At 35.0% G+C, this 24,450-nt stretch overlaps 1 protein-coding gene across 1 annotated transcript; it reads left to right on the top strand.

The window, feature by feature from the left end:
* Positions 1-690: 690 nt before the first annotated feature.
* On the top strand, positions 691-24,450 carry LOC6045440 (phospholipase B1, membrane-associated). Its single transcript, XM_001862778.2, has 5 exons — positions 691-839; positions 15,210-15,701; positions 22,766-23,505; positions 23,596-23,669; positions 24,096-24,450. The coding sequence occupies exons 2-5, from the start codon at positions 15,389-15,391 to the stop codon at positions 24,229-24,231; spliced, it is 1,263 nt and encodes a 420-aa protein (XP_001862813.2). The 5' UTR covers positions 691-839; positions 15,210-15,388; the 3' UTR covers positions 24,232-24,450.

The following is a 24,450-nucleotide window of genomic DNA, read 5'->3' on the forward strand; positions in this document are numbered from 1 at the left end:
ATTGAGTGGCTTATATGGACAAATGACCACCACTTAGTCACCGAACCATGGTGGCCTATACGGCAAAGGCACGGTTCAATAAGCCGAAGGTCTTGGGTTCGAATCTCGGTACCGGTACTTTTTTTTGATAGATAAACTTTTTTGGAAAATGAACCCATGAGTAAAGTACTCACGGCAATTTCGGGATTTATCCTCTCTGTCCGCACACAGTACCATTTTACTACCGAATCGTGCTCTTTACCTCTCGTATGCCGATGCCCAGTTCTGGGTGTACTTATTCAAACATTTTGCAACCTGAGTTACGAAGATTCTGATGAAGTTGTTGGTTGAATTGATAAATTTGAATCCATTGTGAAACTTGTCTCTTAAAACGATCGCTAATATAGTGATTCTGATAAAAAATATGTTATTATCTACAAAGATCTTATCTTGCCAAAATCGAAAATTTTCCAATTTGCGCTGCCATCCCGTCCCATATCCAATTCGGGGCTCAACGGGTTAACCCGGCATGCTTCACACCAACCTCTTCAGCACTCCTTCTAACTGGCCGACTACCATCAGACCAACACCGCGTACACGCCAGCTCTTTTACCCTCCAGGCCACGAGGCCTGACTCACCTACCCCAACAGTTCTTCGCACAGCAGCAGGCGCATTTGGACGTCGGCGCTTCGTTCAGTTGCAAATGCGATTTGATAGCCAGCGGACGCGCTCGAGCTCCTCCGTGCAGCAGTTCGCAGGTTCGTTGCTTGAGCTTGCAGTGTTCGGCCGTTAAAGTCTCCGCGTGGAGTTTCGCGCGTCGCACGTGTGTGACCAAATTCTTCGCCGCAATCTGGATCAAGTGGGTACTTGGCGGAGTGTCCGTGTGTCCCCCCGGGGGGTTAGAGTCGAGTGACCTCTGGAAGTTTTTATCGCTTTTTTTGTGGAGAGTCCACCTCCAGAGTGCGTAGGAAGCAGACGTGACATTAAGACGCGGATCTAACCCCTGTGGCAAGCATATTGTGCGTTTATTGCGCGTGCATAAATTTCATTTGCTATTCACTGGACCACCACCGCCGAAGACAGTCAGTCGTCCAGCGTAGAGTTGTGTAACATGGCCAAGAAATTTGACGAAACAAACAGTGAATGTAGGTGAAGTCTAGTGAAAATTACGTGCGGCTCACGTACGAGTGAGAGTGCGAGTGACGCTGAATTTGTTGGCGCGGAGTTCGATCAATTGATCGCGTAAGAATTCTCGAGCGTGCGCGACCGCGTAATTTGCGCGCCAGATTACTGAATGAAAAACCTGAATGGTGGTGGCGGTGGTGCCTCGAAATCCCGTTTTGGTCAGCCGCAAGTCAGCTGTTTAGGAAGAAAAAGGAAAAGTTGATGCTGGAACCGGCTTTTGCCTGTTGGTCTAGCTGCGGGAGGTTCTACCTAATGTGCAACAACCTGTTCATCTCAGAGTGCAATGTTTTGTGGGATTACATATCGACGAGGAGTGTGCGAACCTTGTTTGGAATTCGATAGGCGGAGGAACATGGAGCAACCTCCTCGGTGGTGGAACATATGTGTGATATGTCGTAATGGGGGGCTTTTCGAAGAGACTCGGTTATTGGAAATTGCCAAATTAAGGAACAGATTTTAGGATTGACCTCGCGTCGTGGCGGGTCAGATAACTCATTTGAATAACAGAATGTATGAAAATATTTGCAAAACTTGTCCTCTTCCGTGAATCAGAAATCTATCATTTCAGTAGAGTTGTATTAGACACACCTCTTTGATTAGGATTAGAATTAGAATTGCATGGGAAGTAGGCGTAGAATAATAATGGGATGTTTTTTTATAGATGTCGAAATTCAAAATTGATACGGTAAGGTGTCAGAAATGAATGAGGTCAAAATAGTAAATTGGTTACTAGTTTCAAAAAGTGGTTTATAATCCAAGGGGTACTGGAGAAAATTAAATCTGCAGATCTTGATATTTTTTTTATTGTGACTGATCTTGCTTTATTTGCATTTATATATTTTTAAAAACAAAAACATCATATTTCATGATTTCGTGACCGCCAATTACGAAAAAACTTACACTCTTCTGAAAAATTTCAAAATTTCACAATAGAACGAAATGAATTCATTTAAATTTCACTTTTTATCAGCCCTACCTTTTTATGGTATGTACTTATCAACACTTAATTAAACCACAGTTAATAAATGCAAAATAATAATTTAAGCTAATAAATGAAATACCACTAGTGACAGTAAAACAATGTGAGAATCCAGTAAGCATCCTCTTTCCAAACTTAGCTTATGCAATTTTAAATTAACTTGATTTTTTTATGAGTCACCATTATAAAGATGAATTGAACTAAATCAAGAATTAAGCGTTAAATAACTTCATAGAGCAATAAAGTACGGTTATATGCCATTCCTCACAATTCCATTATAGAGAATACTATTCCCAAGTGATGATCTATGTTGTTGTTTAAAAAAAGAACGAAGAAAAAATGGTCTTAATGAAATTCATAGTTATTAACCCCCCACTTTAAAATCATGAAATCTTCAAATCTTCAAATCTTCAAATATTCAAATCTTCAAATATTCAAATCTTCAAATCTTCAAATCTTCAAATCTTCAAGTCTTCAAATCTTCAAATCTTGGAATCTTCAAATCTTTAAATCTTCAAATCTTCAAATCTTCAAATCTTCAAATCTTCAAATCCCCAGATCGTTATTTCTTCAAGTATTCAAATCTTCAAAATTTTAATTCCTCGAACCTTCAAACCTTTAAAATTGTAATGTTGAGAAAGGAATGGAATGGAATGGAGGAAATTCTGGCCATTTTTTCCAGTATTTATTTTAAAATTTTAACCTTAAAATCCCCTTTTAATGTATTTTTTTTTGCAATTAGCTGAACCTTTAAAAACATTATAAATGAAAAAACCTGAACGTTATCCAATCGGGCATCCAATTTAACGCAAAAATCTCTTTGACACAACATTTCTATTTCTTCATGGTTTCGAGCTGCAAATCACTATGAAAAAATTAAAAAAACCCAGTATAATGAAAGGGGTCGTACAACCCGGACATTTCGCCGAATTTCGTTTCGCCCTATGGGAAAATTCACCGAATTAACAAAAAATCATAAAAAATATTACTAAACGGGATACATGCCAAACAACAAAAAAAGACATCTTCGATTTTTTTCGGAAGTTTTAATTTTTAGCATATAATTTTATAATTTTTTAGAGTTTTTGCATTCAGTGTTTTTCGAAGCATATTATTTGTATTATTCCTGTGAGTTTTTTCATTCTTTCAAACATGAGCAGTTTTTTTTTTATTGTCAGCATAAAATTAAAAAAACTCTCTGAGTTTTTGCATTCATCGTTTTTAAAGCATTTTAAATTAATTATTTCTGTGAGTTTTCGGATTGTTTGCAGTTCTTAATATTTTTCAAATAAATTTGAAACAATTCTGCGAGTTTTAGCTTTGATTTCATTTTTTTTAATTTTGTGAGTATTAGCATTCTTTCTGAACGTGAGCAATTCTTTTATTTTTTTATTCTAATTTTGATATGTATCTGTGAGTTTTTTTGCATTTTTTGTTTTTGTTTTGATTAAATTTATTTGATTTTTTTTTTCTGTGAGTTATTGAACAGTTATTTTAATATTCAGCTTAGATGTTGTGTAATTTCTGTACGTTTTTGCGTTCTTTATTTTTTATCCAAATTATATTATCTACCACCTGCTTCACACAACTCCGAATGAACGAGTGACAAGATAACATGCAGCAATGAAAAACCAGAAATCTTACAAAAGTTGATTTTTTATGCAATTCGGCGAAACACCTGTTCGGCGAAACGATATTTTGTAGAATGTACATTATACGTGCCACCCCACCGCCTCAAGATATCGAAAATTGAACCTCGGATTCGTGATCAGGGCACAAATTTCAAGATTAGAGGAACAGTTCTAGCATGACTTGGATTGCTCAAATAATGTGATTTTTGTTCAACCCTCTACAACTAAAAAACGCCAAAATTCGATTTTCAACCAATTTCTGATCTTTAAAAAGCATTGGAAAGAAGAACTCATAAAATTTTAGAAAATAAAATGTTTGGAAGTTTAACTTTGCCAATGTTTTAAAAGGGATTTTTTGGGGTCATCTTGCGCTGTGTTTCTTACTAACATTTCCTCGATATTGTGTGAAAATAAACATGCAGTAATTTGTGTAGTGTACCAAACTAAGCCTCTAAGCATTTTTTACAATTTAAATGATAATCGTATCGTTCTACAGTAGAAAATGTGAAAAACAAGCATATAAAAAGAAGAAAAATATAAAACAAGAGAAGTCAAGTTGAACACGGGAAAAATAAAACTTTTGAATAAAAAAGGTCGGTAGAGGGTTAATAATAAGCTAATTTTGTTCAATGAACATTTTAACATTACTCAGAAACTTAATCAAATGTTTTAGAGACAAGCACTACATTTGAAGAAATTAGAAAACATATGCTATTGAGTAGGTATGTCTCTACCTGCACAAAATTCTTCAAATAGCTCGTAACACTTGGCCTGGGAATGGGACCAAAAGCCTTCAACACCTCCCGTCAAAGTAAACTTATTCACGCGAGTGCTTTCATTGCAATTAAACGTGGCTCAAATCGGGCGCCATTACCAGCGCCTGGTGAATGCCAATAATGGGTTACACTTCCCTGCCTACGCGACGAGACGCCATGGAACTAATGTGGCCCACTAACGTTTAGCGTGTATCGATACCACCTTAGACTCAGAGCCCAAATCCGACGGTTGCACACTTGGGAGCCATATTTGGGACATGGCCGGTAAGGCTCACGCCGCCGCCGCCGATAGAGTCTGGAGGAGAAAAAAACGCGATCGTGGCCACCGCACGAAAGTGATATCGGCATGGGCTGGCTGTAATTCAAGCCAGATTTTTGTTGAATCTGTTTGGAGATTTCGCGAGGAAAGCAACAACATATACTTATGCAACAGAGTTCTGTTACTAGTTTGAGGGAGCTTTAATGGCTGTTACTTGGTGGTTTTGCAACTTTGTCTAGATCAAAATGTTTTATTGCTGGAGGTATCAAAGAAACGTTGTTCTTATGTTTGATAAAATGAGAACTGATTTATTGAGCAGACTGTCTCACGATAATTTGTGAAAATCTTGAATTTCATCAGTTCATTTCAACAATTCAGACAGCTGAAAAGTAAAAACAGTTAAAGCCGAAACATAAGCATAAGCTCAATGTACAACAAAACTTTTCACAATCTATGCCAAAGTAGTTGGCGGCTATCTTGCTTCAGGATAATAATAAAACAGATACTGAAATTCAACCTCAATTTGCTCAACTTGACATAGTGAATAAAAGTGAAAAAAGAAACAAAAAACCCGTCTTGCTATCAGTTAAAGATTAAATGCTAATTAAGGTTTTTTTATATCTCATGTATCGTGTTTAAATTTGGGTAATAGTTTGTGAATGATTTGATACAGCCGAATAAATTGTAAGGCACTGTGTCCCGTTACGCTGCAAAAATATTCCGCAGTTCCGCGTTTTCGCCAATTTCATTCACTGGTTTGGATGAAACTTTGCCCATCGATTCTTTATGTCCAAATCAGTGATTTTACAGTGTTATGAAAACGTTCGTACTCTTTTTTTATTTTTTTTAACTCCCCCCTCGGATTTTTTTAACGTTCTGGTGGACCAAAAATGACACTTTTGAGCATGGCGTATATTTTTATTTAGGCCAAAACAAATTTTCAAAACCCAAAAAAAAACAGGGACTAAGAAAAAAAACATTTTCATTCATTGAAAAAATGAAAAGTTTTAAAATTGTTTGTTTATGCATTATTAATGAAATAATGGCTTTTTATTCAAATAAAAAAATATTTAGGGACAACAGATCGGAAAAATGTCGTAAACACAGGAAAACCGTTATTTGACGCCAATTCTACCATCCATTCAGGTTTTGCACCACCCTAATACAGATGCATTTCTTTCAAGGTTGATTTGCTGTTGAAACACTTTCTTTCTTTCTATTTTTTTTATTTTCGCTCCTTACTCTTCCCTTTGATTTTGGTGAGAGTTAAGGGACATAAACTTATTAAATATTTGTAACGGCCATAAGATATTTTTTTTTTTTTCAAAAAGGCAGTGTCCATTCTTGGCTAATATTTTCAAAAAGCTGAAAAAATTCTCTGCAATTTTATTATTTAGACATTGTTGATACGACATTCTTCAGGTATATGGTCAATACACGGAGAAAAAAGAGTTCCCAATATCGTGAACACCCGTTCATGAAATTGGGAATCACGAACAAAGTGTTCAAATGCCATGGTACGATTTTCAAAAACGTACCATGGAATTTGAACACTTTGTTCGTGGTTCCCAATTTCATGAACGGGTGTTCACGATTTTGGGAACTCTTTTTTCTCCGTGTAACGAGATAAATAAATCCCAAGGAAATGTCGAACAAATTGAATCTTTTCTCAAACCATTTCGAAACCTTTCAAAAAATGAAGGTGAAAATATTTTCAAAACTTTTAGTAAAAAGTGCTCATGTTTTCAAATATTTCGAGTCCCATCGAAGATATAATTTCAATAAAATGTTAGAATATTGTCGAATAAAAATATTGATCATATGACGAATAAAAATAAAAATAAATAAAAATATTTAAAACTCATGGGTAGTTGACTCAGAGATTTGTAAACTTTCCTCTTCAACTATTTATTTTAAAGATACGATTACACGAAAGAATTAAATCTCTATAATGGGCTGAAAAAAATATTGGAAAGGATAATGAATACCCGAGATGCTTCAAAAACCTTTTTTTATTTTTCTAATAAACTAATGGCTGATTTTCTTCTTTTCAACTCGGTGACTTCGTCCGTCTCCTTTATGGCTCAAAGATGGAGATTCTAGTTGAAATGTAATATGAAATATCCTGCATAATAACCAAAAAAAACAACTGGAAAAAAATTATTCAAAATTGTTAAAAACAATTCAGTTGGCCTATTTTTATAGTTTCTAAAATACCTACAAATTTTCCAAAAACCAGATCGATCAGAAAATTCCTCCACAAGATACAGATGTTTGAATATATAAAAAATGCATGGACAAGCTAGTGCTCAACCGGGAAAAACAAAATTTCATTAATTGCATAATATAGCTGCTTTAGAAGTCACAGAACTATGATAAATAAACTGCTTCATCAATAAAGAAGTAGAGATGTATTAAAAATAAGCTGTAAATTTGTAACAAAAGACTAAAACAATCAAAAAAACAAACTGAATGTTTCAACTATTACCCGGGCGGAAAGTGAGTTGGTGGATATAACTTCGAACTATCTTGGCTTGTTTATTCGCATCTTGCTGTAAACTCCTCGAGTTATGACGACTTTTGAAACCGACTGCGTATCATGGAAAGTATATTCCATGATCATACTGCATTATCTACAGTTGATATTGAGCTGTTAGTGGTAGTTTTTTTAGTCTTAGCAAAAATTTCGAAAATTTTATTTTTTCCAAAATTTTACCCGAACATCATGAAATGATTATTTTGACTTTATTTCAAATTTATACTGGACTTAGCAAAATTTGCAGTCACTGACAGAATTTTCAATTTCCGACACTTAGAATAATTTTCATGAGCTGATATTTTAATGTATGATTTTATTTATGCTGGACTTTGAAATTTTTGCGTATATTTTTAAATTCTTTACTTTTTACAGAAAAAGCATTTTTTGGGACTTAGAAAATTTTCGGGAGTTTGGAAACATGATAAATTATTTTGATGTTTATTTTTGCTTTGAACCAAAATTTCGGAAAAATCGACGAAATTACAGGAAATTTTTGTCCGATTTTACAAAAACATCAGTTTGTTCCTAAAATAATGTCCCTAACAAAACGTCTTCATTGAAATTTTGAAATTCGAAAGTTGGTTTTTAATAATTATTGATATACCCCTACAAAAATCGTTCCGGCACTTAGAAAATTTACGGGATCCGTATCACGACAAGATTTTTGGTAGAATTTATTAGATTTTCAGGACTTTGCGAAATTTTTGCTCTCAGCCAGTTGAATATTTTTCCACATTTTGAAAAATTATTTTGATAAGAAACATTACCAGGCTTTTTGAAATTTTACTGTGGATTTTTGGACTTATGCAAATTTAGGAATATTTTCATAGACTTTTATTTTTAATTTAAAAAAAATGGAATATAGAGACTTTGGATTTTTCGTGATTTGGAAAATTATTGTGACATTTTGGCAATTCAACGCTTTCTCCACAATTTTTTAATGAGTTTTTAAAGTAAAATAATTTTTCAACTTTGAAAAATCTTGTTTTGATGTAAGTGCGTATATTCCTGCAATATTACTCATATTTGTGAAGAGAAATAAAGGGGGGGGTCTGAATAGTGGCAGGGTGCATTAAAAACCAATAAAATTATTTTTGGGATCAAAATCTACTTTATGAACTTGATATGATTTTTGGAAGATTTCAGTTGTTTGCTACTATAAACTCAACTTGATGTGGCATTGTTGGTCAAATAAACTCAACAAGATTTTTCGCAGATACACCTCGAACAATTTATGTTCGTGGCCATGTTCGGTTATCTCTTAACCATACCCTGGGGTGAACTTGACTTGTTCGTGTTTTTACGAACATGGGTAGATTTTTCCAAGATGCAACTTTCTGCCCGGGTAACGCATTTTGCTCCGTGCTGCTATTAGATAAACAACATCTGATCAACACTAAACTGCACTCAAAGGAAGAAGCTTCCAATCCATTGCCTTTTCGAAAGCTTTTGTACTAGTTGAGCTATTGTTGCCAAAAAGATTGAATCACTTTTATTTCCAGCCCATTCAGCAAACACCTTCTCTGAGGTGCAACACTTACGTGTCGATTGATTTATTGAGAGCCTAATTTTATGAGGATGGTTCAACATTTGCCAGAAAAGGCATTCAATTATAAATGTTACAACTTGTTTTCAAATTTTAATTGCGTTGAACACATGGTTTTGTTGACCGACATGTGTAACTGCACTAAGTATGAAAGTAGAACTAATTAAACACTTGCTCTAACTGTCCATTTAATTGAAAGTTGATCAACTAAGCACAATTACCCTCGGTTGCTGCCGTACCACGTGACACAATCCCTCTCCAATCAGCAAGTCGACCTCGACGAGACTGACAGAACAACTCAAGGAGACTCAACTCAAGAGACTCAAGTCGGCGGGGCTATTAAAGGAATGATGTCGCAACAATCATGCGATCGCACACCCAAAGACATAATCAATCTAACGAAATACGAAAAACCACACCGGCGAGGGTTCTTTAAATGCCTTCACAAGAGTTCAATTACACCGGAGTCGAGCCGGCACGTTATTCGAAGATTAAGTCAAGTCAAGCGGGGTGATGCTACTTTTCGGGGCTCAGCCGAAGCCACCACTTTGGCGCGATTAAGCGCACCTGTCCTCACCTCGCTGGCTCGCCAAATCAGCTAAACCAGCTGGAGCGAAGCATGAATGAAGTGAGGAGAAAAATCAAAGAGATGTATGAACAACTCCGATCAGACCATAATTACCGGCGGCTAGCCAAACCAAAGCCATGCTGCTGGCTGCCATCTTCGCGCCATTTGATGGGTAATTTGGACTGGCACTTGACAGAAGCCGGTGGGGAAATGGGGTGTGGGGTTAAACGGCCAAAATTATGTTTTGAAGGTGATTTGCAGTCAAATGAAAAAATCAAATAAAAAGAAACACATTCCGATCTGTGGTCCCAAAATAAAAAAAGTCATTATTTATTTAAAATGCATAAATATACGTTATGCAATGCGTTTTCAATTAAGAGGCAGTATTTGTAAATATTGCTCGGTTTGTTCTAGAGGTCGTATCGATTTGGATGAAACTCCGATTTGGATGAAACTTTCAGCGTTTGTTTGTCCATACATGAGATGAACTCATGCCAAATATGAGCCCTCTACGACAAAGGGAAGTGGGGTAAAACGGGCTTTGAAGTTTAAGGTCCAAAAAACATTTAAAAAAAATTAAAATTGCTCGCAAACTTCATCAATTCTAACTTTCTTAGATACTTCTCACTAACGTAAAATTTTCTGAGAATTCCGAATATAACAAAATTGAGACCAAACAAGCCGCTATGGAAGCCTACAGGGCAAAAACTAACGTTGTAAAATGTTTGTTATAGAAAACTGTGAGAAAAACTGCAATTGGCCAAAAAGTTAAAACCGTAGGCTTATAATCCATGAAATTCCCTAACTTTTGATTTATAGGAGTATGCTATAGATAGGAGTATGAAAACTTGATAATAGCACTTATTCGAGTCCTGAAACGATCTACTTTTCAGAATTTATGTTTTGGTTTTTTAGAAGTTGCATTAACTACTGTTTTGGATGTAAAATTTAATTTAGGCTGTTGCAAATATTTTTCAAAGTTTATGTCGCCCTCCACCCCCCACCATCCTTTCAAAATATATGTGAATCAGGGGGCAAAACAAAATATTTTTTCGAACAATTTTAAAATTTGAATGGAAAAAGATGTCTAATCAACTGAAAACAATTTCCTGCGTTTGAAATCATATTTACCATGTCTGGGATCGATTAAAAATATTTAGATTTCTTTGGTGAACTTGCGTTGTACAGTACATAAAGCAAAACGTTTTTTTTCGTCCAAAAAAATATTTCGTCAAAACTTAGATATTTTGAAAACTAATAATTGCATAACAACTGGACATGTGTATATTTGCATTTTAAAACCCATTTTTAAATTTAAATATTGAAACCATGGCTTGTAATTTTAATTATATAATTTTTTTCTGAAATACAGCGAGTAAGGCCGTTGCAAATATTTTTTGAAGTTTATGTCCCTCGGCTCTTACCAAAGTCAAGTGTGGGGGTAAATAAAAAAAAATAAAAATTTAAATTACAAACCTAGGTTTTAACATTTGGATGAAAAAAGTGTTTATAATGCATTTTACAGGCGTACAGTTGCTTTCCAATCATTGCTTTTAAAAATATCGAGGTAATGACGGAATTTTTTTTTCGCAAAAAAAAAATTTTCGTGGGACTGTACATTGGTATTTCATGAAAATTTAAAATGTTGTCAAAGGAGTTCAAACATGCTAAATATGATTATAAACGCGGGAAAATGCATTTTAACTGGTTTTCAGTTGATTAAATTTTATTTTTCATAAAAATTTTGAAGTTTTTCGAAAAAAAACTTTTTTGCCCCCCTGATTAGACCAACTTTGAAGGGGGGGCGACAAAAACTTTGAAAAATATTTGCAACGGCCTAAAATAAACAATAAAAAAAAATCAAGTTTCATGCAAACAACCTTTTTATTTCTAGGACAACTATCTCAGAAACTAATAGTACTATTTTCATTGTTTATAGATTAAACATTTGTGAAATCTTCTGATCCTTTTGAACATAATAATGAATGAGAACTAATATCGAAAAAAGTTCAAATATTCAATTCGCTCTTTTTAAATGTTAGAGCTGATTCAAAAAATTTCAATTTCTTTTAGAAAGGATAAGAAAATTTCACAAATGTTTAACTTTTAAACATTGAAAATTGGGCCATATTTTTCTTGATATATTGGTACTGAAAAAAAAAGATGAGATTCATTCGCTGTATTTTGGCAACCAGAGAAACAATCTTCATTGTTTCATAGACGATTTTATTGGAAATTGCTGAGAAAAATGATTTTGAAAAAAGTATTATCAGACCAAGTCTTTAAAAAAAAATAAAAAATTGTAATTTTTCCGTTAACGGTGCACTTCATCAGAAAATCTGTAAGGTACTTTTCGATTTCAAATTTTCACATTTAAAATTGAAGTCAAAAAATGATTTCGAATAAAATTACTATTTTACCAAAACACACAAATTGAAAAAAAAATCATAGCGTGGCGGCAAAATTTGTGTCCATTCTTTTCTATGGCTTTAAACTTATGGTTTTTTTGTTCCCTAAAGCATATCAAAAATTTATATGGATTTTAGGAATTTAATTTTTTGTAAAAAAATCACTCGGCAAAAAATTGCCTGTCATTTTTTTCTGAAAAGTCCTCATCAATACCTACAACTAGAGGGTGACGAGCGGGAATTCCCGGGAAAAAAATCCCGGGATATCGATCATTTTTGGACCTCTCGATTCCCGGGAAATTTGGTCGAGACTCCCGGGAAATTTTATTCTTATACAGCAATTCCCCACGAAAACAGCATGGAAAAAAACAAAAGTGCTCGAATCGGGCTCAACATTTTTCTGGGGGTTCCCTAGCCGAAATAATTAGACCCGTATTTTTTTGTTTGGCCATTAGGGTGACCTACGCTGTGTTAGGGTGGTCTGAAAAATGGCCATTTTCGTCGATTTTCGCTAAAACCACTTTTTTTGAAAAATCATAACTCCTCGCCATTTTAACCGATTTCAATTGTCTTATACGCAAATGAAAGGCGATAAGTTGGCCTTTCAAAGAAAAATAGTAAGAAGTTTCAAAAATCCAGCCTAACATATGAAAAGGGCGTATGAAACTTTAAAATGCCGTTTTGGCGGTGTCTGGACCAAAGAGCCTATGTCTGGAAATATTTTTATCGGATTCCCCGGACATTTTTACATAACATACTAAAAAATGGGAGGAGTTCATTAACAGGATTCCGAGATATGATTTTTTGAAAATAAAATCCGTGTTTTTTGACGCGCCGCGTAATTACGAAAATTTTGGTACCCAAACATCTATAGGTCATCGCTGAAATTTTAAAGTTATCGCAGTTTTAGTGAAAAAAGTTTATTTTTTGCCAATTTCGTCATTCTTCGGTTTTTGCGCGCGGCGCGTCAAAAAACACGGATTTTATTTTCAAAAAATCATATCTCGGAATCCTGTTAATGAACTCCTCCCATTTTTTAGTATGTTATGTAAAAATGTCCGGGGAATCCGATAAAAATATTTCCAGACATAGGCTCTTTGGTCCAGACACCGCCAAAACGGCATTTTAAAGTTTCATACGCCCTTTTCATATGTTAGGCTGGATTTTTGAAACTTCTTACTATTTTTCTTTGAAAGGCCAACTTATCGCCTTTCATTTGCGTATAAGACAATTGAAATCGGTTAAAATGGCGAGGAGTTATGATTTTTCAAAAAAAGTGGTTTTAGCGAAAATCGACGAAAATTGCCATTTTTCAGACCACCCTAACACAGCGTAGGTCACCCTAATGGCCAAACAAAAAAATACGGGTCTAATTATTTCGGCTAGGGAACCCCCAGAAAAATTTTGAGCCCGATTCGAGCACTTTTGTTTTTTTCCATGCTGTTTTCGTGGGGAATTGCTGTATAAATATGAAAGCCAAATTATATAAACTAATCAGAAAACCATTTGAAAAAATCGATATTGTCCAGAACATTGAGTGTTCATTGATCGATATTTAAGTTCGAATAAACCAATGCTTTTATAATCTTTTTATTTAGAAAGTGTAAATTTTAACTTGTCAAAAAATTCCAATAACTATAATTGAGTGTAAACAAAAGTTACATTGAAGCATACTTTGCAGGTACACCCCAGAAATGAAAAACTCAAATATTTTTTAAAATATTATTTCAATTTATTATTTCTAAGAAGGAAAAGCATTTTTAAAATAAGTTCATTTTCTATATCATCTGTCGAGCATAGCAAACCTTATAATTTTGTTTGTTTTATTCTAAGTAAATTAATTTCGCTGTATCAAGGTAATTTCCTTTTTGATGTCAATAGTAGTATTGGGTTTAGCATCAACCTCAATATTAAATAACTTTTTGGAAAAATAACTCTGCAACTCTTTGTAATGTTTAGGTCCGCCAATTGTTAAAATTCTGGTTCTCCGGATAACTGTTAATATTTCTTCATTTAATATTTACAGTTGGCCCAAGAAGGAAAAACAATTTTAAATTGTTGTTTTGAGTCGTTATTTATAAAATTGCAAAAATAAAGATACTGGGAAATTATTTATTAGCTAAGTTTAAATTTCTAAAAATCTAATAACAAGTTCATGCAAAAAGCTTCAGAATTCAGAAAAAATATATCAAAATGTAGAACTGTGAACTATAAAACGAGGCTACTTAAATTAACATTTCATTGAATAAGTTTGAATTAATTGTAACTGAATTAGTTTATAACATAACATGTTACTGAACAAATTTATTACATTTCTGTTAAATTAATGGCACTATTGCATAGTTTAAAAAAATTCCCGGGAAATAGCAAAATACAACTCTCGATTCCCGGGAAATTGAAAATCTCGAGAATCGTCACCCTCTACCTACAACTTTGCCGAAGACACCAAACCGCGTTCAAGAATACCTTTGTTCTAGACTTTCTCGTTGTGAACCAGTATCTTTCGGTTACAAAGTAATCATCTTCAACAGTCAGCCATGGCAGCTCTTTGATAACAAACTATATTTCAATAAGTATAAACAGTGGAGCCACCTTACCCCATTTACCCAAACAACAGTTTGTCCGAGCAACGGTCGATTTTGGTGTGGAACATGGATTTTTTTTCGGCAATCTTTGCGTGTGCCATGCCAGAGCGCCATTCTCTTGGCAGAGCATTTTCTGACACTGCTACTGCACAATTGAGATTAAATTTGAAAGCACTGAGTCTGCCGGTAAAACCCCAACCATGGATGCAATGCCGGCCACTCCAACAAGTGATGATGCGCTTTTGCGAAATTTTGCTTGGACCCCTTGAAGATCGTCATCCAATCAGCCTCGACGAAACTCTTTGGCCCAAGGTTGACTCCTCGCTTATTTGGGACTCACTCGTTTTTTTCTGTCTTATTGTTTTCGCTCGATAACAATCTTTCAACGAGGTGTTGTATAATTATGATTCTTTTTGTTTGAAGTTATGCTTGGGTGCCGCACGCTAAGCACACTCTTGACAGGAGAAGCGCAAACCGTGAGTGAGCTATAGTGTCAAGGGAGGTGCTGAAATGTCAAGTCAAGATACACTCATAAGTGAAGTGATGTAGCAATTAAATTAGATGAAAATGAAAAATAGAATCAACTGTTGATGAAAACACAGTTTATCAAATGAAACATTGAAGGAAACTACAGGCTACTTTCCACCAACTCACAAAGCTGTGTCCCAAAACTCTTTCAGAGTTTCATGAAACATTGACCGTTCTGGCACCATGGCACCAAAATTGTGGGAGATATTATTTTTATTTCAGCAGTATTATTAACATTTAGGTGACATCGCGTTTACAAAATCAAAATAAACCGGAAAATGATTTCACTAAGCTGTAGCAAAGAACAACGAAAAAAATGAGGTAGTGACAAACCCCAAGGAAGAAACCCAACGAAAAAAGCCGAAAACCAAAAAAACACACAAAACAAAAAACCCACCACAAAAATGTGGCTCACACAGACTTCCCTGAACATCTACCTGATACTGCTGCTGCTGATGTGCCAGGAGAACAAATTCCACCGCTGGAAGGTGGATGGCCAGCTGAGCGCGTTCCGGCCGACCGTCTTCGACAACTCCGAGTGGCGGCTGTTCTTCCACCTGTACCGGAACGTCACGATGATGATGGCCGGCCGGACGGGGCTGAAGACGCGCGGTCGGTTCCTCCAGAAGCAGGTCCCGGACAGTGTGCCCTTTCCGTGCGATGTGACCCTCGGTCGGAGCCGAGAGCCGCCCACCAGCGTGCACAAGTTGAGACCAGGTAAGCGGAATAATTATCCCGTTAAAGTTTTTTTTTTTGTTTTACGATGACTCATTTACAACTTTCATTTTTCGTGCAACGGTTTTGGCAATGAAAACAATTGTGTTTGCCCAACGGACGGTTCCAAATTAGTGCAGATCATTACTCAGTCGGTTTGACCTTACAATTGTTTGGCCTGTTGAAAATTACATTCTGACTGAGTTACGCAATTTGAATGCCGGAGAGAGTCGATTGAGTAATTCTCAGAGTTTTTGCAAATCGTTTCTTTTTTTTATTAAAATAAACAGAATATCTCAATAAAGGGGGAATTATACTTAAGGGAAAAGAATTTTAAATTCATGTTCTTCAGATAAAAAATTAAAGGTACCGGCAACAAGGGTGACATTGGGTCTGGGGATGAGATTGGGTCATATAAATTTCTGCGTTTTTGTATGACTCAATCTTACCCTCCAGGTCCAATATCACCGCTAATGATGGAAGTTGTTTTTTTTTTAAATGATATTGAAACTTAAGCTCGACATTGATATATTTATTCTTTGCATTAATAGTAGTTTATGCAACAAGATGCAAAAAGATGATTTTTTCAGCACGAGTCGTACATTTATCCAACGAGGTTCATCGAGTTGGCTAAATACGAAGAGTGCTGAAAAAATCAAGTTTTGCAACTAGTTCCAGACAACATTTTTTGCGATTTCGAAAAAACCCATTGAGTGATATTTTAAGTCAAATTTTCATGTATTTTATCAATAAATCGTTTAAATCAAAATAATGTTGAAAAGTGTTACTTTTCGAAACAAGTGCTGAAAAGTTCAACTTTTCAGCACCCATTTCAGTGCTGAAAAGTAGAACTTTTTAACATTTATTTTGAAAAGTGTTTTTTGCAATTCGGTCGTGAAACTACTTACTTTTTCTGTCATTCTTGAACGACGAAATAGCCTACTTTTCTGTACCAAACATAACAGAATCGAATAGCAACACTTTTCAAAATAAATGCTGAAAAGTTCTACTTTTCAGAACTGAAATAGGTGCTGAAAAGTTGAACTTCTCAGCACTTGTTTCGAAAAGTAACACTTTTCAACATTTTTTTGATTTAAACGATTTATTGACGAAATACATGAAAATTTGACATAAAATTTCACTCAATTCGGAATTGCAAAAAATGTTGTATGGAACTTGTTGCAAAACTTGATTTTTTCAGCACTCGTCGTATTTATCCAACTCGGTGAACCTCGTTGGATAAATGTACGACTCGTGCTGAAAAAATCCTCTTTTTGCAACTTGTTGCATAAACTACTATTATCGGGTCCATAGTTTAAGATGGCTATGATTGAAAAATCTCTGTTGCAAGATTCCTAAAAGAAAACTAGGTGTCCGAAGGCTTGAGACGGTGAGGCAATGGCAGGTTTTTTTCCCAAGGTTGCAATTTTTTTTGGTTTTTCTTAGAACTTTTCAGAAAAAATAGATACACTATAAAAAAAAACAATTTTTTTATTCGACTTTTTACGACAAACAATATTTTAGAAAAATCTTATTTTTGGATGTGTTAGATGACAAAAAATGCCATCTTTTAAGCTTTGTCATAACTTTCGTAAATTTTTCTAATAAAATAATCATGTTTGAAAAAAAAAACAATAATCGATGCTATTTCCCGATGCTCAAATGTCAAATATCGTGGGACATGCTATTTATTGCAAATTTAATATACATTTAGAATCTGCAAAAACAAAGAGAGGTCTTTTTTATTTGAAGCAACATTTTCTTATTTTTAAATTATGTGTTTTTTGTAACTTTGCATGGTTACTTTTAGAGAATTATAATCAGAACTAGTGATTTTTCACTGCAAAAAAAAACGTGGCAAATAATTTCTAAATATTTAAGTTTCACGGTACTCTAAAATCTGTCGTTTTCTGTGTTTTTACAGTGTTTACACTGTAAAAAATAATTAACGCAAAAATGTGTTATTTCAGCTAAATTGAGATAAGGCAAGTTATTATTTTCTATGATACATATTTATATTCATGGCAATACAAATTATGAGCTCAATTTTATTAAATTCTGTAGAATTTTCTTTTACAGATTTTAGGATTCATTCATTCTATTTTTACTGAGATCCTAGAAATTTAATTTGCTTAAATATTTATAAAACAAAGCACACTCTTAATGATCTTTAAAACTAATCACATCCTAAGCGATCGTGCCTAAACAAAGTGGCCTTCATATTTAAAATGTTCAACGCCTTCTGCGTGGCTTTTTTCCATACAAAGTTGTAACTATTTGTCAAGCGCTTAAAAAAATCTAACAACATGAATAAAAAAACGTCATTTGTGCCCAAAACATTTTTTTAACTTTTCTTGCGTTTTGTGCAATTTGTTCATCTTTTAAATGATTTTTTACAGAAATAGATTAAAACTGCTCTGCGTCGTTTTATTGCAGTTTTGAATATCATTATTTAACATTCTTTTCGAAATTTTGTGTTATATAAAAAATTGTTCATGTGTCCTATTTTTTTTTAAACTTCAAATTGTATTATTCCTGGGTTGTAACAACCAAAACATATTTCGCTGCAACTTTTCGTTAAAAATTGTAATAAAAATATGAGCAATTCTCGCTGAAACCGTCCCACTAGATGCACATGTTCTCAAATCGTTACGGCAATGTTCTCATTCGATTCAGCGCACCAAAAAACCATTAAAACAACCTTCGAAACATTGAAAATATCAGCCGTTAGCCACCTGTAAATATAAACATGTTTTGAACAATGGATTTTTTCGAAAAAATGCCCTAATTTGAATAAATGATATCTCCCAAAATACATTACCAAACATCAAATATTTATATATCGTTGGAAAGGTAATCGCGAGGGCTTTATATCGCACTTTGATAAACATTTGAAAAATTATTTTTTCAATGGTAATTTTCAGGGTTTTTGGGAAACTTACTCTTAATTTTGAATTTTGACCGTGTTCGCAACCACTTATCGTTACGATACAATTTTCATTCGAAAGATTGGACGATTTTGCATAAAATCAACTTGAGAAAAGTAGTGTAATGAAATAGTTTTCGTATAGTTATTAACGGATTAAAGAAATTGGTCAAAATTCAGTTAAAAATAACCAAAGCTCAGACTTCAGAAATGAGCCTTATTTACAGGCAAAACAAAGCAGCATTGTATTTGAGCCGAATATATAGTCATCTGAGGCAAATCTGGGCATATAGGATGAATAGGGACAGATATTTCAACTATGCTTTCACTCATCAGATCATATTTTTAAATTGTTTATGTAAAAACATACATAAACAAACAAGTTCCTAAATTCTAAGCTTTTAAGTACTCTGAAAACTAATGTCCTTACTTAGACTGTAGTCTCGATTCGCCACATTTCACTGAAGTTATATTTTATGTACAGAATTTGTTTCAGGAAGGTCTGCTTTATTTGTATAACCTCAATCGTGCACATAAAACTGCAAAGTTGAAATCAATATTTTTTTATCAAGTTAAAATTTGGTGGGGCTGTTAATACCATCAAAACAAGCAATAAACTCGATTTTCGTCCAAATTGAACTACGCCCTTTTACAAGACAATTTACGATAAATTTATCTTAATTTGGGGTAAATAACAACCCCCAATTGAAAACTGGATGAAAAATTAACTTTAAAAATAAAAAATGTTAAAAATCCCTTTGACCCACATACACTAAAACCCCCGTTTACGCGCAGGCGTTACGCTTTTTGTTTGGTTGATTTCTCGAAAACAGTGTAATGTTTTTACATTCTTTTGAAAGCAATTTGTAGATCTGCACAAGACCTATAAATCGCTTAAAAAAGATTGCAAAAATATTGCGTCGTTTCGGAGAAATCGACGAAATACAAAGCGTAACGCCTGAGCGTAAACCGGGGTTTTAGTGTACGGTGCCAAGCTACGTACTTATGGTAATTGCCTAGTTCTCGACATAAAAGGGATTTGAGGTAAATCGTAGTACCTAGGTACTACGTTTTGAAGGCAAGTGATAGGGGTGACATTTTGTATATACATCGAATCAAAAATATTGTATGGTCGGTGACAGAATGATTGTCACTAGATGCGTACCTTTGCCCCGCTCTTCTCTATTTTATGCAAAAAAAATATGTTGGGATTCATTCAACTTTAATTTTAATTGCTCTAAATATGAAAACCATGTATCAAGTTTTCATTGGCGCAACATAAATACACTGGAAGCCGAGCTCCTGTGGTCTAATGGTTACAGGTTTCGCTTTATGAGCGGAAGGTTGTGGTTTCAAACCCACATGGCTCGGCACATCCTTTCCCCTGTACTCTTCACATGTATAAGGACCAACTGTTCTCTGTATAATTGCCCTGCAGAGCTCCACGGCCCGATCGCAAAAAGTGCTTTGAAGGGACGAGTTTTTCAGAAACCAGAACTTAAGGGCTAGCTGGGTATAAGTAAACGTAAAATGTGCACTTCGGTTCTAGCGATACATTTGGACAGTACAGAGTGGAAAAGGCAGAGCCAAAGAGGATTGAAAAAACATTCAAAACCTCTTCGGCGGCGAAGTTACGGCAGTGGATCGCTCGACACACTCGCTCAACAATAGCGTGTGTGCGTGTCCCATCTGCCTAATAACAGAAGAAGCCTTTGTGATTCTATAAATAGAATTGCAAGTCCGCAATAGATCTAATTCCTGGTCGCAGTGGATAGTGGCATCAAACAAAAAAAAAAATACACTGGAAATAGTTTTAATTGAAAAACAGACTACACCTATTAATTCTACTTAAAATTATCTTTCTAGTGAATTCTGGCTCGACTTTGTACTGCTTGCGGTTTTAGAGATATAGCAGTTTGAAAATGAAGGTTTTTAACATTGTTTGCAAAAAAAATAAACTTTGGGGTGCTGTCAAATAAAAGGGCGTAGTACGATTTGGACGAAAATCGAGTTTCTTGCTTGTTTTGATGGTATTAACAGTCCCACCAAATTTTAACTTGATAAAAAAATATTGATTTCAACTTTGCAGTTTTATGTGCACGATTGAGGTTATACAAATAAAGCAGACCTTCCTGAAACAAATTCTGTACATAAAATATAACTTCAGTGAAATGTGGCGAATCGAGACTACAGTCTAAGTAAGGACATTAGTTTTCAGAGTACTTAAAAGCTTCAAATTTAGAAACTTGTTCGTTTATGTATGCTTTTACATAAACAAATTAAAAATATGATCTAATGAGTGAAAGCATAGTTGAAATATCTGTCCCTATTCATCCTATATGCCCAGATTTGCCTCAGATGACTATATATTCGGCTCAAATACAATGCTGCTTTGTTTTGCCTGTAAATAAGGCTCATTTCTGAAGTCTGAGCTTTGGTTATTTTTAACTGAATTTTGACCAATTTCTTTAATCCGTTAATAACTATACGAAAACTATTTCATTACACTACTTTTCTCAAGTTGATTTTATGCAAAATCGTCCAATCTTTCGAATGAAAATTGTATCGTAACGATAAGTGGTTGCGAACACGGTCAAAATTCAAAATTAAGAGTAAGTTTCCCAAAACCCTGAAAATTACCATTGAAAAATAATTTTTCAAATGTTTATCAAAGTGCGATATAAAGCCCTCGCGATTACCTTTCCAACGATATATAAATATTTGATGTTTGGTAATGTATTTTGGGAGATATCATTTATTCAAATTAGGGCATTTTTTCGAAAAAATCCATTGTTCAAAACATGTTTATATTTACAGGTGGCTAACGGCTGATATTTTCAATGGTTCGAAGGTTGTTTTAATGGTTTTTTGGTGCGCTGAATCGAATGAGAACATTGCCGTAACGATTTGAGAACATGTGCATCTAGTGGGACGGTTTCAGCGAGAATTGCTCATATAAAAAAAATAGTTCCAAAATGCTTGTTAAAAATCTTGCAGATTGTATGTATTTTTAAAAAACAATGTTTAAATTAACTGCGAACCAATTTGACAGTTCATTATTTTTAATGTTGCGGCATTTCACGGTATTTAACAATTATAGTCCTAATTATAATGTTCTACAATAAGTAGACAAAAACCAACGTAGTTGATGTATTATAAACATAAGAAGTTTGCATGCATTCTAAATTTTTCGAACTAAAATTGTTCAGAGAATCATTCATTCGCCAAATTTTGACCAGAAACTCAATCGTGTGCTTTTGAAGTATTTTTTTCGTAAAGTTTAGCAAATTTTGCATATGACCCTTTGTGCGTTTGTTGTGGCTCGTGCACAAATTGAATGAAGCGTTCTTTTTAAATAAACATACAAACCTGGCTTGACTGATTTAAAAAAAAAAAACTTGAAGTAATTACACTAATTTTCAAATGTTATAAGTAGAACCTCGTAGCGTACAATAAATTTAAGAAATGTTATTTTTTTCTTCAAAAATATTATTTCTGTATCAAAGTGTTTTAGTAATGAGAAAAATGTATTCATGCTTTTGAACATGTCTATGCAATCAAGATTAACATTCACGCATAAAGCTGGAATGACTTTTTTTAATAGAAATATTAAAGTGTTAAATCAACCTTAAAAATATAACTAAATTTTAAAATTGTTTTAAAAGCTCAAAAAGTAAACTTTGAAACAGATTGAACTAATTTTGCTTGTCCAATTCTATTTTAATTCAATGATACGAATGCAATTTTTTATTCAATTTGGTCATGGTAACAAAAACGAAAAAAAACTTCGATTTTACTCTTGGCGGAAAGGAGTTAATATTATCAGGAGGATCAGGAAAGAATAAGTTTATTTTCATTCCATGATATCATAACATTTAATCTCCAACGAATAATCAAGACCAGTTTTGAATGCTTAGGATAATAATATGATCTAAAATACATAACAGTTAGTAGAATTTATTTAAATCAAATTAAGTTCTTCAATTTAATCATTATTTTCCAATAAATTTTCAAAATATTGGGGCAACAAAGTTAAATTTCGGGAAATCCCAAGACGGGAGATTGGTCGCTCTACTTTCAATATTAATAACAATTTTTAGTAGAACTCTTTTTTCACTACAAATATTCCTTCTTCCACCAGGTGACATCAACGTGATCGCCGCGATCGGGGACTCGGTGATCACGGCCAGTGGCGCATCCGCCACCAGCTTCCTCGAGCTGTACACCGAGAACCGGGGCCTGTCCTGGTGCATCGGCGGCCAGTGGAATTGGCGCAACGCCACCACGCTTCCTAACATTTTAAAAGTATTTAATCCTAAGTTGGTGGGCTACTCCTACCGCGATTCCTACAGCTTCCACTGGGACTCGCAGTTCAACAACGCTGAAATCGGTGCCATCTCGAAGGAACTGCCCCACATGGCGCGCCAAATGGTGACGCGAATCAAGTCCGACCGGCGGGTCAACTTCAAGCGGGACTGGAAGATCCTGACGATCACCATCGGCGGGAATGATATTTGTGCGTACGTATGTACGATGAAAAATCCGGAATCGTTGCCGATGAAGCACAGGAGGAACCTGTTGGCAACTTTGCGATATCTGCGGGACAATTTGCCGCGGACGTTCGTCAACATCGTTTCGATGCCGGACGTGGAGAAGGTGGTGAATCTGCCAGACAAACCGATGATCTGTTGGATCCTGCACCACGGCGAGTGTCCCTGCTGGGTGGGACCGATCCACAACTCGACGGAGAGTTCGAGGGCCAGGTGGGCCAAAATACAGCGACAGTACAAAAAGGTGGAGGAAGAGGTGCCCATGCTGGACGAGTTCCGCGGACTCGACGGATTTGCCGTGGTTCATCAACCGTGGACGAAGCGGCTTACTGTGAGTGGTCTCTTTTCTTTGTCGATACTTCCTTCACATTGCTTATTTATTTCATTTGCGGCTTTTTTGCTTTTCTCTTCTCAATTTCAGCTAAACAACCACAAAGGAGTAGATTATAGCCTGCTTTCATACGACTGCTTCCATTTAAGCCAGAAGGGCCATGCGTAAGTTGGTTTTGCTTTTATTGTTCTTGCACATTTATGAGTGCTTATTTTCGATTTAGCTTTCATTAAGCCAATAAATATGATATGCTTCAAGTGCAGCTCGACAATGAACAATAAATATGTTGTTCAATCGACTGCACTCCGAAACCATAACAAGAGATTTACTGCAGATTCTGATAGTTACTATCGTAGTTATCTCACACCAAACAAAGCTACTCTGGTCTGTAATCAAAAGCAGTTATTGTTTTACCTGCTTGCCTCAATCCCAATTGAAAATAGTTTACTTGAACGATTTTTTTTCTGTTCGTAATGTAAAGATGTCTTTTTTTAATTTTTTTTGCAGTCATGTAAACTTTCAAAAATGAAATCCCTGTTTCAACATTTAAATCAAATTCATAATTACAATAACATTCTCCCAAATCACAGCCGCGCGGCATCCGCCCTCTGGAACAACATGCTGGAACCACCGGGCAAGAAGCGAACCGCCTGGAATGCCCCCTTCGAGTCGTTCCGCTGTCCAACGCGGGAGAATCCCTACCTGTACACCTACGACAACAGTTAGTTCAAGGGGAAACAGTACGTAACGGACACCCTGCCCAGTTTATTTATGAACGAAAAAAAGAAATTCAAAATAAACACGCCCCGCCAAATGAGTGTACAGTACGGTGACAAAGTGTTAATTATGCAACCAAGGCAGACGATCAATAAATAACACTAAATAACACGGACTAATGATAATACAGCGCAATGGTTTGGATCGTCAAGGTTCAAGAAGGTTTGG

Source organism: Culex quinquefasciatus, chromosome 2, assembly GCF_015732765.1.
Source record: "Culex quinquefasciatus strain JHB chromosome 2, VPISU_Cqui_1.0_pri_paternal, whole genome shotgun sequence".
NCBI classification, from domain to species: Eukaryota; Metazoa; Arthropoda; class Insecta; order Diptera; family Culicidae; genus Culex; species Culex quinquefasciatus.